This window comes from Tursiops truncatus, chromosome 15 (assembly GCF_011762595.2).
Source record: "Tursiops truncatus isolate mTurTru1 chromosome 15, mTurTru1.mat.Y, whole genome shotgun sequence".
NCBI classification, from domain to species: Eukaryota; Metazoa; Chordata; class Mammalia; order Artiodactyla; family Delphinidae; genus Tursiops; species Tursiops truncatus.
In genome coordinates, this window is record NC_047048.1 from 9,161,123 (window position 1) to 9,177,764 (window position 16,642).

At 42.3% G+C, this 16,642-nt stretch overlaps 1 protein-coding gene across 2 annotated transcripts in view; it reads right to left on the bottom strand.

The window, feature by feature from the left end:
- Nucleotides 1-15,041, bottom strand: part of BAZ1B (bromodomain adjacent to zinc finger domain 1B) — a 64,643-nt gene extending 49,602 nt beyond the window's left edge. The window contains exons 1-3 of one of the 2 annotated variants that reach the window (XM_033841391.2): nucleotides 14,566-15,032; nucleotides 5,647-5,763; nucleotides 2,618-2,762 (exon numbers count right to left, since the gene is read on the bottom strand). In XM_033841391.2, coding sequence (XP_033697282.1) covers nucleotides 2,618-2,762; nucleotides 5,647-5,763; nucleotides 14,566-14,672 — 369 coding nt within the window. In that variant the 5' untranslated portion in view covers nucleotides 14,673-15,032. Of the gene's footprint in view, nucleotides 1-2,617; nucleotides 2,763-5,646; nucleotides 5,764-14,565 lie in introns of both variants that reach the window. The other variant, XM_033841392.2, reaches the window with a different exon arrangement.
- Nucleotides 15,042-16,642: the final 1,601 nt, after the last annotated feature.

Below are 16,642 nucleotides of genomic sequence, written 5' to 3' on the forward strand. Positions count from 1 at the left end.
ACGCCTATCTCCCTAATCTCTCTCCCCCCCTTCCTGGAACTCTTCCTCTTCCACCTTGCAGATGTGTGCAGAGTATCTTCCTTTTGCCACTCCATATCTGTCTCCAGTCTTCTCTGCCTTGCTCTGTGCTTAAACAGGCTGATCTTTATGAACTACATCAAAGGGCTCCCTTGCCCTTTAGATTTTGGTGAGTTCCACCCATGGGAAGCATAAGCAGAAAATCATATGGTATATTCATTCCCCTGTCTCCCTAGCAGGTTGGTTACTTCTCACTACCAAAGTACTTTTCTACAATTACATTACTCTCTCCTAGTTCCTGTATCCACTCCCTCCCCTCATTTACTTGGGGTTTAGAAGTAGTAAAGCCTCTCCACTATTGACAGCCATGAGGTACTTTAACCTTGTTAGTTTTCCTTGACCTAGATCAGACTGCTGTCTGCTGTCTGTAGTTCCTTTATTAAACTCAATTTGATTACACTATATGAATATGCCATCTGTTTCCTGCCAGGACACTGAATGATACAGTGTGTGATTAAAACCCAATGATGATTCCACAGACAATTACAAAATTTTAAAAAAGTAGCTAGGAGATACAAGGAGTCAAAGTAAATTAAAGAAAGAACAAGGACTTTGGAGCCAGATAGACACAGACTTACTGGCTATTGTTGGGCTACCTAGGCCATTCCCCTCCTCCTCTTCTCTTGCCAGCCTGTCTCTTTTGAGGCTTTATAAAAAAGGTAGTATTCACTTTCTCAGCCCCCCTGCAGCTGATGGATTATGTAAGCCATGGTCTAGGCAATAACATGTAAAGATAAAAGGGGACAGGAGGGGGACTTCCCTGGTGGTCCAGTGGGTAAGACTCTGCACTCCCAATGCAGGAGGCCCGGGTTCGATCCCTGGTCGGGGAACTAGATCCCACATGCATGCTGCCAACTAAGAGTTTGCATGCCGCAACTAAGAAGCCCGCATGCCACAACAAAGGTCCTGCGTGCCGCAAATAAGACCCAGCGCAGCCAAAATAAATAAATATTTTTTTAAAAAAAGGGGGGGGACAGGAGGAATATGCTTCTGGTAAAGATTTTCTTACTGTGCTTAGATATTTGATCACTCTGAATTGCGAGTGAGCAAACAATTGTGCTCACAGTCACAATTTCACAACCAAGAGGCAACAAAGCTAAGGACAAAACCAAACACACTGAGAAAAGCGGAGCAGAAAGGCAGAGAGACGGAGTTTAAGTCCTTGACAATATTATTCAGCCTCTATACCAAACTTGGAATTGCCTGCCTCTAAGACTTATTATGCGAGATAATCAAATGTCTTCATTGGTTAAGCCGATGCTACTCAAAATGTTGTCCCCAGAGGGTTCGTATCATCACATCCTGGAGCTTGTTAGAACTGCAAACTTTCAGGCCCTACCCTAGACCTTTTGAATCAAGCTCTCAGGGGATGGGGCCCAAGAATGTACATTCAGTAATCCTCTAAGTGATTTTATTTAGGCTAAAGTTTGAGAAGTCCAGGCCACTGTCAGTCAGCCATTTCATTACATACAGATGAAATCACTAGTACTAACTAGTACGTTATATAAACCTGAACAAGCTACTTAAACATCTGCGCCTGTTTACCACCTCACTTTTCTGTGCAGATTCTGTAAGACATTATGTAAAGCAACTAGCCCAGTATCCAGTACATACAGAAATTCAACAAATGTTAGTTCCCTTCCGCCCTGAATCTTACTTAAGTTTTCAAAGGATTATATAGGGATTGCTTTAGTGTTACGTAAACAGTTTACCTAACTACTTTAGTAAATCCTTTAGTAATAGTAATAGCTATCTTACCTATTTACTTCAGTAATAGTTATCCTTTAGTAATGGGCTGGAAAATTTAAAAATTTAAATAGAAAAACAAAACAGTCAACTCAATCACTGTTGCAGGGAAATGAAATCTTTTGCCTATAGATTCCATAGATTTGGACTAAAAATATCTAAAGGTCTTTTAAACAAAGTATGAAAAAAATGACAAAACAAACAAGGCCAATACAGCATCAAGTTATCAAAAAGGGACAAAACAGGGAAAACAACGTTGCAATGATACAGTCTAACAATTATTGTAATAGTCAACATTCCCAATAACAAACGTGGTTCTAAAATTTGGTGATTAGGGACTTCCTTGGTGGCGCAGTGGTTGGGAATCCACCTGTCAACACAGAGGACATGGGTTCGAGCCCTGGTCTGGGAGGATCCCACACACCGCGGAGCAGCTGAGCCTGTGCGCCACAACTACTGAGCCTGTGCTCTAGAGCCCACGAGCTACAACTATTGAAGCCCGTGCTCCACAGCAAGAGAAGCCACCACAATGAGAAGCCCTCGCACCACAACGAAGAGTAGCCCCCGCTCGCCGCAACTAGAGAAAGCCTGCCTGCAGCAACGAAAACCCAACACATTAAAAAAAAAAAAAAAAAAAATTGGCGATTAAAATATTTGATATTAAGTGGACTTCAAATGTAATGTATATTTTTACTCACAAAGAAATATATTCTATAATCTATGTTGGAAGCTCCAATCCTGACATTTGGTGAGTCAAATCACATTAAAAAAATAAATAAAAATAGGCACTCACCTCAAAATCACACTCTTCTCCCACAGCATATTTGGTCATGATCTCCAACCAAGCAGTATCTACTAACTTTTCTAAGGAGGCTGTGTTATGGTGAACCATTTCCAGAACAAGTTTCTCATACCAGGCAGGGAACTCCTCCTTCAAACTAAACAAACATGTCATCAGTTACCAAGAAAATGCAGGAGAGTCTATCCGGAGAGTTACTCAGATCAATGCAAAAAGCTCTTTAGCAAATACATGCAAGGCACTGGAGAATACAAAGATTAAAACCTATGTGGTATACAGAATAAAGAAAGAACTTTTAAATAGCTTTGTCTAACTGACCTGTCCATGTTAACTTTCTCATCTATAAAATGAAAATAATAAGCACATCATTAGTAAGGTTGAACATTTTCCCATTCGTTTTTGCAGTTGACTTCCCTTTTCAGGTATGAATTCTTTATACACATCCTTTGCGCAATTTTTGGTTGGGAGACCATAACTTAATTATTATGTCTCAATCAATAAAAATGCATTCCTTCATTTAGTTCTCACAATACCTTGTGAGGGGTCTAGAATTTTCATTTTACAGATAAGAAAAATAAATCATGAATGGTTAATATGTTGGAACCATGATTTGAACTCCTTGCAAAGTGAAACAATGATGTACCACTTTTCATTTATTAAACTAGCAAAAAAGAACTTTAATTATCACACCCTGATAGGAGCAAGTGAATGGTGCAAAATAGCACACATACTCTGCCAAAAGCCCACGTTTCACCTCTTTTGGAAAGCAGTTTGACAACAGTTAGGAGAACTGTCATAGGTACACAAAGATATTCACTGCTGGATTCTTGATGACAGCAGAAAATGTGAAGCAACCTAAATGGAGAGTTGTTAGATATCCAATTCTGACCAGAGTTTAACATATGTGTTACAGGGCAAAAGGAAGGATCAGGCATGAGAATATTCATACAGATGCAAGTAGCAGGTTTATTATCATACTACAATATTCTCAATCACTCTCTGTGCTGTTCATAACAAATGTTCCTCCAACTGTGGCTTAAAAGCTCTTATCATACTCCGTTCACAATTAACCTACCAAGTTATCTGCTATTCCCCTCATGATCAATAACCTTCAAGTCTCCCTGCCTTTGTTAAGACTGTTACCTTTGTCCTCTCCCCACTGTCTTCCCTCCCAGCTTAATCACCCTTCCAACATGTCCTCAGACTTCCTTAATTCCACGAGGCCTTTCCTGGCCCCTATAAATTCACTGTCTCTTTCCATTAAGCCTCCCAGTCACTCAGGCTTAAAGCTTCATTGTCTGTGGTTATTTCTGGGGAGTGAAGTTGGACAATGATGTTCAGACTCTTTTACTAACTCTGTATTGTTTACATTCTTATAACAAGTATGCATTTCTTTTATAATCAGAAAAAAGTATTTCTACTTTGAATAAAAATTATAAAACCTCACTGTCTTTTTCAACAATTTCTCCCATTACTCCTTATATTTTATTAGCTATCAAATCACATAAAACATTCCCTACTTGTGTTCTTCAGAACTTCCCTCTGTTGTAATGGGATCTAAGGTCGAATAAGTTTAAAACCCATAAGACTAAACCAAGCTAGAGTTTCTTTACTACAGTCTTCTGAAAATCTTTAATGTGTATTATGACTTCTCAAGAACAAAGTTTGTAGTGGTTTTCCAAAATTATGACCAAACCCCCCTTTTCAGAATGTAAATCCATCTCATTCTTTCTATTCCCAATAATGCCATGATTCCCGACCCGAATACTCCTAGCTAGATTACACAGACTTCCCACCTGCCTCTTCCCTCTCTAACTCATCTTGCACACCGCTTCCAGATTAATCTTCTCAAAGCACAACCCCAATCATCAAAACTGTCATATGTGCCTCTGCTGTTCAAAAAGCATTGCTGTCCTCACACTGGTCACTGAAGTAAATACATGAATAGCTGAGACAGAGACCACATGGCCCACAAACCCTAAAATATTTACTAACTGGCACTTTACAGTAAAGGTAGGCCAACCCTGAGTCTAGTATACTAAATGGGGCATATACATAAATAACAATAATCCAAAACAGAACTATGTCAGTGACCCAAGCAAAGAAGAAACAGGCACCAGGTTAACAGACTTCACTAATTATTAATCAGTGATGGAACCATTACTAGACCCCAGGTCTCAACTGAAGGTTGTGTTCTGTTACACAGGCAAAAGAGCAGAATGGTATTAATTACTAAACTGTATGCTCTCTGCTTATATACTATCAAGAGAAGTCAATGAGAAGTCCACAGAAAAAGTTTCTACTCCGAATTTCTAAAAGAGTACTGTTTTTTTATAGTAGCTAGAAATGGAGTATAACCTTTAAAATTTGTGAATCACTATAATGTACTCCTGTAACATGTAATACTGTATATCAAATATACTTAAATTAAAAAAAAACCACTAAAAAAAAGAGTACTGTTTTATCATCCTTAGTTTCTACTTACCTTCTGCATGCTTCTACTGCCTAAATTCTGAGTGTTTTTTTTGAGAGACTACCCAGACAAATAGGCCCTTTGAAAACAGACAGAATTTTTAAGACACCTCATTCAACCACCCCACTCAGATAAACTGTCTTCAAACTGTGTACTTATTTTTGATAGCTGCTTTAAATACTATCTTAAATTTCAAATGACCACAAAATAAAGAAAACTTTCTGCTAATTTGCTGCCTCCATATTACTTCTAGATTATACCAGCTTCCTTTGCTTAGAACCACATTTCCAGAGTATTTACAAGGTAAAAGTATACAGCAAGAACACTCAAAAGCCTAGTAAATATCTAAATAAGTATACACACAACTATATATTCCACATACTGTTACTTGCAAAATGACAACAGGCAAGACACCAGTACATTATACTAACGTAATGTATTCCAATTTATGTCCCATAAATTTAAATACAAATATTGTTTTATGGTTAATATTCCCTCTTTCCTAATAACATGAAGATAGCGCTAGAAGGGCAGTGCTTCTACTACTTACAGTTCAGCAACTTCCTGTTCCTCCTCCCAGGCCTCTTTGTGTGTTAGCTGACTGCTTCCAGTACTCTTACACGTCCAAATGCGCTCACTGTATCTTTCCAAGCGGGCTTCATACTCTCTGTTAGCAGTGGCTCAGGAACACAATATTCAAGCAACAGAGACAACTAATCCACAAAATACTTACCATATATGGGAAAAAAACTACAGTATACTTTCTATAATGTACAGCATAAGATAAAACTGAAATCAGAATTTTCAATTGGCAAATCCAAACAAGATGATTAACACTAAAGTATGGTTAGGACCGTCTACAACTGTGCTTTCTTCAATTCACCCAAGTTTCATTTCACAAGACTCACACAGTACTAAAGATTAGTAAGAAAAAATAAAGGCAAAATAAAATACAAGACACAAGGAATAAGAATTTAAGGTATGTGAAACTGTTACACAACTCAGATGGTCAGCAAGTTTAAGAATCAGTTCCACAGTAAGATGAGATGGCTCCAGCAGTCTCACAGGCAGTTTGGAATAACCCCGTGCATATGCTAATGATCCATTTACTAACAGCCTTCCAGTCTACCTTGGAAACACTTGTTGATTCTCTAAGGTTTAAAAAATAAGTTCCATCAAGTAGTAAAAATAATTCTGATATAGTAGTATTTATCCAGAGTTTATGTTATCTCCAATAATACCACGTCCACAAGTTGTTTACCAGTCATTATTCCGTCTTTGTGAGGGAGATGGAGGAAGACATCCTATAACTAGTGCATGTATATGGTAACTTTCCATACCATCCCAATTGTAATTCATTATCACCCAGCCATATTCAAATTCAAATGACAAGTAACTAATTTACTTTTATGCACAGCAAAAGATGTTATGCAGGAAAATAAACTTACACCACAACTAGAGAATTAGCTGCCAATCTCTGTACTTTCCAAGTGACAGTTTTTATATATAATGGTTGAAATAAAAAGTATTTAAACAGCTCCCCTTGTAATATTACCTCACAACTAAACAAATAATTCATTTTTAATATAAAAGAGATTCTTGGTTTTATAGGGTTATGATCAGTTAAAAGACAAATGACAGGGATAAATCCATAAATAATCCAGAACTGTAGTTTTAGTCAATAGTATAAGCACCTTCTCTCACCATATCATTCTCTGGATCTGCCAAAAACAAAGCAATATGTCTCTTTTCCTCACCGGGCTGTTGCTAATATTTAAATGATTAAACAAAATAGAGCACCTGTAAAAATCAGGAGTCAGACTTCCATAGAAAGCTATGTAAATCCAATCACTGAAAACTTATAAAATCCCATAGAGAAAAGGAAATAGCATGGTTTCTACAGGGACATTATCATAACTAACTTATCAACAAAATGGATTTGTTTTCTGTTTGCCTGTTTGCACCTGGGGAGGGGAGGTAAAATAAAGAATCAGTACGTGGATTTATTTAAACATTCAAAAAGCTTAGTAACATTCTAGGGCTTCCCTGGTGGCGCAGTGGTTGAGAGTCCGCCTGCCGATGCAGGGGGCGCGGGTTCGTGCCCCAGTCCGGGAGGATCCCACATGCTGCGGAGCGGCTGGGCCCGTGGGCCATGGCCACTGGGCCTGCGCGTCCGGAGCCTGTGCTCCGCAACTGGACGGGCCGCGGCAGTGAGGGGCCCGTGTACCGCAAAAAAAAAAAAAGCTTAGTAACATTCTAATATATCATTCAGCTACACTGAAGAAATTCACTGTGTAATCAGAGAGAATGTGAGATTAACAAATATGTCCTAAAGAGAAAACATTAAGTTTTTATTATTAGTTGTCATTTTATTCATTTATTTATTTATTTTTGCTGTGTTGGGTCTTCGTTTCTGTGCGAGGGCTTTCTCTAGTTGTGGCAAGCGGGGGCCGCTCTTCATCGCAGTGCGCGGGCCTCTCACTATCACGGTGTCTCTTGTTGCGGAGCACAGGCTCCAGACCAGCAGGCTCAGTAGTTGTGGCTCACAGGCCTAGTTGCTCGGAGCCATGTGGGATCCTCCCAGACCCGGGCTCGAACCCGTGTCCCCTGCATTAGCAGGCAGATTCTCAACCACTGCGCCACCACGGAAGCCCCTATTATTAGCTGTTAATTTAAAATGTAGGAATAATGTGGGAATTTCCTGGTGGTCCAGTGGCCGAGAGCATGGGTTCAATCCCTGGTCGGGGCACTAAGATCCTGCAAGTCACGAGGCTCTGCCCAGTGGAGGGGGGGAGTAGGAATAATGTGCCATGTGCCCAGTCCATTCTCCTTAGATCAAGACCGATATGGCCAATAACACACAGAACTGCTGTCACCTGGATGCCTCAGTAATCCCTCAAATCCAACTTCTTCTAAAACTAAACTCTTACTACTCCTCCACTCCCTCCCAAACTTGCTCTTTAACAGATACTCCCAATCTCACTGAATGGCCCTAGTGTCCAAGTTAGAAATCAGGGAATCATCCTAACCTCTTCAGTCCCTAACTGTAACCACTTAGGTGTTTCTCAATTAAGTCCTTTCTCTCCAATAAAAGAACCATTATCCAAATCCAGCTTTTGATCCTCATTTCTCATTCAGTCATAACATTTTAAAACATGTTAATTGGCCTGACTGGTAATCCTCTTCTTCTCTGGCCCTTTGTGATTCTTACACTCACAACCTTTTTTCTCAGTCTTGTTTTTAAACCCATTTCTTCAGATTTAAAAATCTCACTTGGCCTCAGGCCTCCTAAAATACAAATATGTTGTTGCAAAGGGAAAAATCCTCCGGCCCCCACAGTTCTGAAAATCATTCCACCCATCAAGATTTTATTGTGTTTTATTTTCTATGATTTTTATTATTTTAAGGGAAAAAAAGGAAGAAACTTTTTTTTCCAACTTTTTTCAAACAATATGTATTTAAATACCAAATACTGATTGATTGAGTGTGGTTTTTCAAATAATGACAGTCTCTTCTACCCTAATACAGATCTTTCGTACCCTCCTGTGAAAATCATCATCAGTATAGCATTCTCATTCTGGGTGACCTCATCCATGCCCGTAACTTCAACTACTATCTATATATGCTAACAACTTCTATCACCAGCTCAGTCTCCTCTCTCTGAACTCCAGGCCCATATATATACTAGCAACATATACATCTCCATTTGGATATACTCAGCAATTCAATATAAGAACCTCCGTAACTAAACACTTCCTATCTGTCCCCCACCACGCTTCACAGTCAAAACAAAAGAACCACTTGATCCTCTTCCATGAAACCCCACACCTCAGATTGGGACTCAAACCCAATCACATCTCAGATGGGGCTTGAACCCACAATCTCCCTGCTGAAACCACACACCTGGTCTCAGGACTAATGAAGCTCAGGTTCTTTATGCCTCAGTGCAGAAGGAATGCAGCGAGAGGCAAAGCCATAGGCAAGAAGTAGATTTATTAATATAGGATGCTTGTGAAGGATGCAAGCAGTCAGGCAAGGGAGTTTCCCCCAAGACCTAAGTGGGAAAGCAGGTTTATTTAGGGAGATACACACTCCACAGACAGAGTGTGTGGGCCCTCTCAGAAGGCGATAGGCCCTGGAATATGGGATGGTTAGTTTTTATGGGCTGGGTAATTTCACAGGCTAAGCAATAGGAAGATTACTCCAACTATTTTGGGGAAGAGGCAGGGATTTCCAGGAATTGGACCACTGCCCACTTTCTGGCCTTTTATGGTTGGCCTCAAACAGTCAGTGCGCCTGCGGGGCGTCATTTACAATATTCTAATGTATCGCAATGAGCGTATAATGAGGCTCAAGGTCTACTGGAAGTAGATTCTTCCGCCATCTCGGTTCTAACCACTTTATGTCCTCAGGGGCTGTCATTCTTTTAAGGTTGTGCCCTGCCCCCTTCCCTCCTGTCTCACAGGGTCCTCTATATCAGAGAAGAACACCACTAACCAAGTGATAACCAAAACATAACCCTTGATTCCTCCCCAATCAATCACCAAACCCTGTCAAATCTACTTAATTTCAGAAATCCATCAACTGTACTTCTCTCCACCTCAAGGGCTAGTAAATTTATTTAGACCACCATTATCTACTGCCTAGATTATTTAATTATTTAAACACCATCTAGTTGCCATTAGTCTCAAGGCTGCAGATCCATTCTCAATGCTACAGCCACATTGATCTTCCTAACCTAAAAGCCTGCTTCTTTCCTGTTCAAATTTTTCAACAGCCTCCACTAAATTTAAGGCAAAGTCCAAACTCCTCAGCCTATCTCACAAGGACCTGTGATGCAGCCCTTTTCTGTATCTCTCAACACTGCATCTCCATCCCCACTTCTTCACTCCAGCCATATGAAACTTCTTTCAGGTTTTCAAAATCGGGAATTCCCTGGTGGTCCAGTGGTTAGGACTCAGCGCTCTCACTGCCAGGGGCCCAGGTTAGAGCCCTGGTCAGGGAACTAAGATTCCACAAGCTGCCGAGTGCAGCCAAAACAAACAAAAACAGCTCACTGAGCTATAACTGGCAAAATAAACTAAATTCTAACCATCCTTTGGATCTCAACTTAAAAGCAACCTTCCCCAGGAAACATTCCCTTAACCCTAAAATGTGGCAGACTGTACTATTTTTTCCAAATATCCACCTCTCTTCCCTAAGAGGATTCTACACCTCCACCCACTGCCATGTGGCTTGCAATGCCTCCTGGGAAGAGGAAAGCACATCCCCTCCCCACAAAGGCTGGGCCCTGCCACATAACTTGCTTTGACCAATAGATGTGACAGACACCACTTCCAGGAAGAAGCTTAAAAAGCTGTCATGGTTTCCTCCTGACCTTTCTGCCACTAGAAAAGGTCGCTGCAGACAGGGACTGCTCCTTCAGCCTGAAACTTGGAATAAGAAAAATGTGCGTTTCCTTTTTTTTCACCTGTTTTCTTTTTTTCAAATGTGGCCCTAGAAAAATTTTAATTACATGTGGCTCACATCACATTTCTGTTGGATAGCACTATAAACCTAACGATTACGTCTAGGAATGAATGTCCTCTGACAGCACAATTTTTAACTGACTAGTCATTCAAATTAGATTAATTTCAAAAGTCTAAAACTGAAATTTCTACAACCACCCCTAACATTAGGTAGTTTTAAGTTTATGTAACTCTGTTCTGGTTATTACTTTGATTTATGCTAAGAGAAAAGTTAAAGAAAAAATAAATGAAAGGAGAAAAAAAAAGCCCATGAGAAGGATATTCAGGGACTTCCCTGGTGGCGCAGTGGTTAAGAATCCGCCTGCTAATGCAGGGGACATGGGACCGAGCCCTGGGCTGGGAAGATCCACAGGCCATGGAGCAACTAAGCCCATGCGCCACAACTCCTGAGCCCGCGGCCTGCAACTACTGAAGCCCACACACCTAGAGTCCATGCTCCACAACAACAGAAACCACCGTGATGAGAAGCCCACGCACCACAACGAAGATCGAACAGAGCCCCCCCAAAATAATAATAAATTAATTTTTTACAAAAAGAAGGATGTTGAGTCAGCTGGCTCTAAATCCTATTTCAGATTTTAGGTTACCAAAATAAGTCACTCACTCTCAAATAACCGCTCAAAGCAAATGCCAATTGTGGTTTTTATGTTCCAGCGACTGCTGCACTTATAATTGCAGACAAAATGTCAAAGCAATTCTCCAAAGGTTGTGTAAGCTATAAATGATAAGTTCAAATCCTAGACTATCTCATTATGCATCTACTTTTTCAAGAGTTCAAGAACTACTTCCTTACCACCATATGCTGCCCTTCTTTGTTCTCTTTAGCCTTGTAAGTATTGTTTCTTTCAATAAAGTACCTGATAGCCTGAAAGGAAGTGGCCCATAAAAGTATGGAGGTTAAATAAGCATAACTATAACGCTGAGAGTTCTAAGTGAGAAGACAAAGCACCAACTCAAGGTCTGCTTTTTATCCTATTTTCTCTCTTTGGACCAGTCTGTCATTAAGTTAAAAATAACTCTAATCTGATAATAACTTGTTACTTTAAAGAAATTAAATTATAAAAATCGACATAAGAGCTCAGTATTCCAACTGCCCAATAAAATCCTGTCTTGCAACTACAACTTAACCCCAGCTCTTAAAACACTCTAGGCAAATCAAGTTATTCTTGCCTAGAGCCAGAATAACTGTATATTCTAATACCCCCTCCTTATTACACCATCTAAAAGTTCTCATATTGATGCTACTAAGGTTATGAACTGTTTCTAGGCTTTAGAAACTAGGATAAAGCAATACAAAAAAAAATTTAATCTACAGCAGGCCACTTGTAGGTTCAGTTCCTCCTTAAAATCTATCTTGACTTAAACACAGTCAGTGTAGAATTCTATTGTCAAATAATCACATCAAGAAGTGATTCCAATAAAGTTAATTTTTCAAACCAAGATCTACTGTCTTGCCAGCAGTAGTACTATCCTAGGAAGCAATGTACCATAGATTTAATGCTACAGTACAATAAACATCAACATATAACCCAGTCATTAAACGTGTGCATCATTCACAACCACTGTAAGTTTAATGAAGATGTACAATAATACCTTCAAGAACACAATGCTCACAGCTTTAGGTCAATAAAACACCATACAAATTTGCCATAGAATATACATGCAACCAAAAGGTAGGTATTAGGAGAAAATTAAAGTATGAAGTCCTATTAAAACATAATTATAACTATAAATTAAGAATTGGAAATAACAATACTTCAACTGCAGCAGTTACCCAACCACATACTTGTTCTCCTCTATGAAATCACTAATAGCCTAATAAAGAAATATGCCAACCTGCCAACCACACAGTACAATTGTTTAAAAACCATCCTCAAAGTGCTTCCACTTGTAGAAATTACCAAGGGAGCAATTTTCCCCCAATATATAACACAATTTAAGAACTCCTTTGTTAAAAGGGTTCTAAATACTCATATGGGAAATTTTAAAGATGAAGAATTTTTATTAAATACATAACAGTTAAAAAGTTCCACATATCAGTTTTCAACTGTCATCATTAAAAAAAACTCCTCATATGTATCACTGTATTTCAGCGATTTCAGTAAATGATATGAAAAGGCCGGGGCTGCCAGTTCTATCTACAGCCATTTTTTACAGAGCTCAGTACCTAGTACAGACTTAGAATTTGTCTCCTCCCTATCGCAGTTTCTGATGCTCCACTAGAACCAGACCTGAAAAATCAACAACCAGTAATATTAGTGTGAATAACCATCAACTGCTCAAAAGATGACATCTGAAAAGGATATGGCAGATTCCCAAAAGTAATTTTTTACTTCACCGATGTTTTGGAATGTTATTTAAAAAAAAAAAAAATTGGGCACTTTTAGAATAAAGTATTTGGTAGAGCTAGAGCACTTCTCCAAAACAATCCAAAAGTCCTAACAGGACATGAAAAAGAACCAGATTACCACTCCGACCCCTCCCTTAAATGCACCTTATCATACCACAAACTGACACAAACAATGGACTAACATTATTAAAAGTGAAAGAATAGCATTCCATGTTCCTCTCTTGATTTACTTTCAGGGATGAGGTACGAGGAGCACTGAATTCTACTCCTGATTCTCATCATTTACGGAGTGTGTGACCTTTAGCAAGCCAACCTCAACTGTGTGGGCCCGCTAGGCATACCCAGGCAGGAGAACCCCACCATCTCCAAGATCCATTTCAGCTCTGAGATGCTCTAGCTGCATTTCTTCAAAAGCCCTCCTACAGCATGGACTCACTTGTCAAATCCCTTTGTATGTAAACACCTAACATCCACAAACTGCACTCAAACAAGAATGAGGTTATCCCATAAAGCATTACATTAAAGGGAGGATCAAAGAAAAATGAAATCAAATGATATAGCTCACACCGGCATTTCCTTCCATACTGAAGCAAGCAAACTGAAACTACTAAGAAATCAAGTCCTTCCAAAGGGAAAGGGGTGATAAAACTAAAGAATACATTACCCTTCACTCTTGAAGCTTTCTGTACACTAAAGAAAGCTTGATTCAGAAAACTTTTTTACACTTAAGCTTCAAAACGGACGCATCTGGCATCCATAAAAAAAGTAAATAAGAGTCGTACAACTTTCAACTAAAAGACTAATAAGCTTGTGCAAGAAACCTTAAGCAATGATCAGAAGAAAGGGTGCTCCTCATTTAAAACATCAGCCTCGTGTTTCTAAAATACAACATAAAAACTTTAAGCGTGTCTTTTTGAAACGTTGTTAAAAGACAAATACTGATCTCCTATACATCGTCAAAATTCCAAATCTGTGCATGCCCAGGGAAGGAAGGCATCCGCTCCTCCAAGGTAACTTTTTTACTGCCTCTTCTCTAAGTCTGGACATTCATTCTTGGTTTTGTGCCTCACAATCCTGTCAGTTCATCCATCACCAGCCTAAAGTCCACTCGGGAGAAGCAAAACACAAATGTCCCCGCAGAGATCCGGGAAGACGCAGTCGCGACTTGTACAACCCAGATCACGAGGCCGCTCAAGTACAATTTCCAAAACTTAAGTGGAAGGCTTAATTTATAAAGAAAAAAGCAGCAGCAAAGGAAACCCCGCTCAACCCTCGGTACTTACGGCCTAAAGCCAACCTCCTGGGGCGGGGGTGGGGGGGGGCGGGATAGAGGGTCGTTCATCTACAGCGAGGCCCGGTGACAAAGTGCGGGTCAGAGGAAAGGATGGAGGGCGCAGGGCTCCGGGGCGGCCTGAGCCGGGCCGGCCCGCCCGCCCACCCCCCCGGAACGGCGGGCCTGGGGCTCGAGCTCTGGGTGCTGGCCCGCCAGCGCTGGGCGCGCTGACAGCTGCCACCGGCGCGGGGCTGCGCGGCCCACCCCGCCCCACCCCACCCCGCGAGCGGCCTGGCCGGCGCGACTGGAAAAGGATACTCCCGGGTGCGGAAGGCCTCCTGAGTGTGCGCGATGGTGAAGAGCGGCTCCTCGCCGGGAAGCGGCTTCACCAGCGGGAAGGGCTTGCGGCCCAGGAGCGGCGCCATCGCGGCGGCGGCAGCGGCGGGGAAGGCGGCTGCTCCTCAGCGCGCCCGCGGCGTAACACTAGGCCCCGCGGCCCGGAGCGAGCGCCTGGCTCCCGGGGGTGGGGTGGGGGAGGGGAGGGGTGAGAGGGCGGCGCGAACTCGGCTCCTTCACTGCTGGCGCCGCCGCGCTAGGGCCATGGAGAGGGACGCAAGGGCACAGAACTCCCACGCACAATGCCGCGCCGCCCCGAAGCCTCCGGCCAACCTTCGCTACGGGTCCCCGCGTTCGGCAGTCACGACTCGTCCTCAGCTGCACCGGAGGAAATTATTGAAAAATGGCGGGAGATTCCCCTCCTCCCCCCGGTCCGGCCAGCGCACACACTAACATGCTCCCCTGTGGCGCCGGTGGCGAATGCTCCAATAGGCGGAGAGCTGGTCAGCACCCAGCGTTTATTGGCTCACAGGAGCTGCCGCTCTGCGATTGGGTCCCTCCCCCTTCCCGGGCCGCCTAGTTGGGTTGCAGCGCACTAGAGGGCAGTATGAAGAGGTGAAAGGTCACGTTATGTAAGCGCCAGTGACAGGAGCGGGCCTCCAGCGGCGGAGTTGAAAGTGGGGGACAGCGGGGGACCGAAAGGCCGAGAATTCAAAGAGGTCAGGCCAGGGAAGCCCTCTAACATACACAGACACTACGCCATCTGTCACCGAAGGCGACACCGACATCCGGGCACCACTGTCCGTGTGGTGCGCCGGAGGGGGGAGGGGGAGCGCGCGGCCAGGGGCTTTGTCTTTTCACTTGGGCTCCGCCCCCTTCTTAAAGGCACCGCTCTCGGCCACGCCCGGAGGTGCGCGGGTGGGGCGGATGGGAGGAGGGCTTGGCGGGAAGTAACCTCCAGACCTTACCTCAGCAAAGGTTCTACGAGGGGTAACTTGAGCCCCAGCCTTGCTCCCCCCAAAGTTACCTGCTTCTAGACTAGAGTGTGGTTGAGATCTGGATATTAGTATAATGCTTGCTTCTAGGGGCTTGCTGGAAAGGATAATACAGAATCTTCTTTGGAAAAATATATTAAACGACATGTCTATTAAAAATACATACCTTCATTCAAATAGTCTTTACTAGCACCTACAATGTTCAGGGCCCTGCGTTGGGTGCTACAGGGGAAAAAAATGAGACTTGAAAAAATGAGAGACAAATAATCACAGTTCTGTGTGATGAATGCTGTACAAAGTGCGCAGTAAGAAAACAGCAATAATTGTGCCTGGAGAGTGAGAACATTTGAGCTACTTCTCCAAGCACACTACACCCACATAGTCCAAAATCTGCTTGGCTATCCAGTACAGTCAGAAACACACTTATTAATCATTCATCCCTGGTTAAATTGTCACCCTTGGTTCAAAAATCTTCAGTGGGCTTCCCTGGTGGCGCAGTGGTTGAGAGTCCGCCTGCCGATGAAGGGGACACGGGTTTGTGCCCCGGTCCGGGAAGATCCCACATGCCGCGGAGCGGCTGGGCCCGTGAGCCATGGCCGCTGAGCCTGCGCGTCCGGAGCCTGTGCTCCGCAACGGGAGAGGCCACAACAGTGAGAGGCCCGCGTACCGAAAAAAAAACAAAAAAAAATCTTCAGTGCCCAGAACATACCTTCCCAGCCTGGTCTTCGACAGGGCTAGACTGCTAGATATCCCTGAATGGCAGCATGCCAATGCCAGACCGTTTTCTCCTTTTCTTCTCACCTTGAAGTGAAGTGAGAAGGATACCCCCCCACCCACCCACGTAAAAGGTAAGTTCTAGGTGTCAACTGGAAAAAAAAAAAAGCACAACCTAAAAGTTGAGAATTATGTTTTATTTGGCAGACAAAACCGAGGATTTAAGTCCAGGACACAACATCTCAGATAGCTCTGAGAGACTGCTTGGAAGAGGTAAGGGAGGAGCCAGGATACATAGGAGTTTTTGCAACAAAGACCAGGTAGTAGTCAGAATATCGAAAGATTACTGT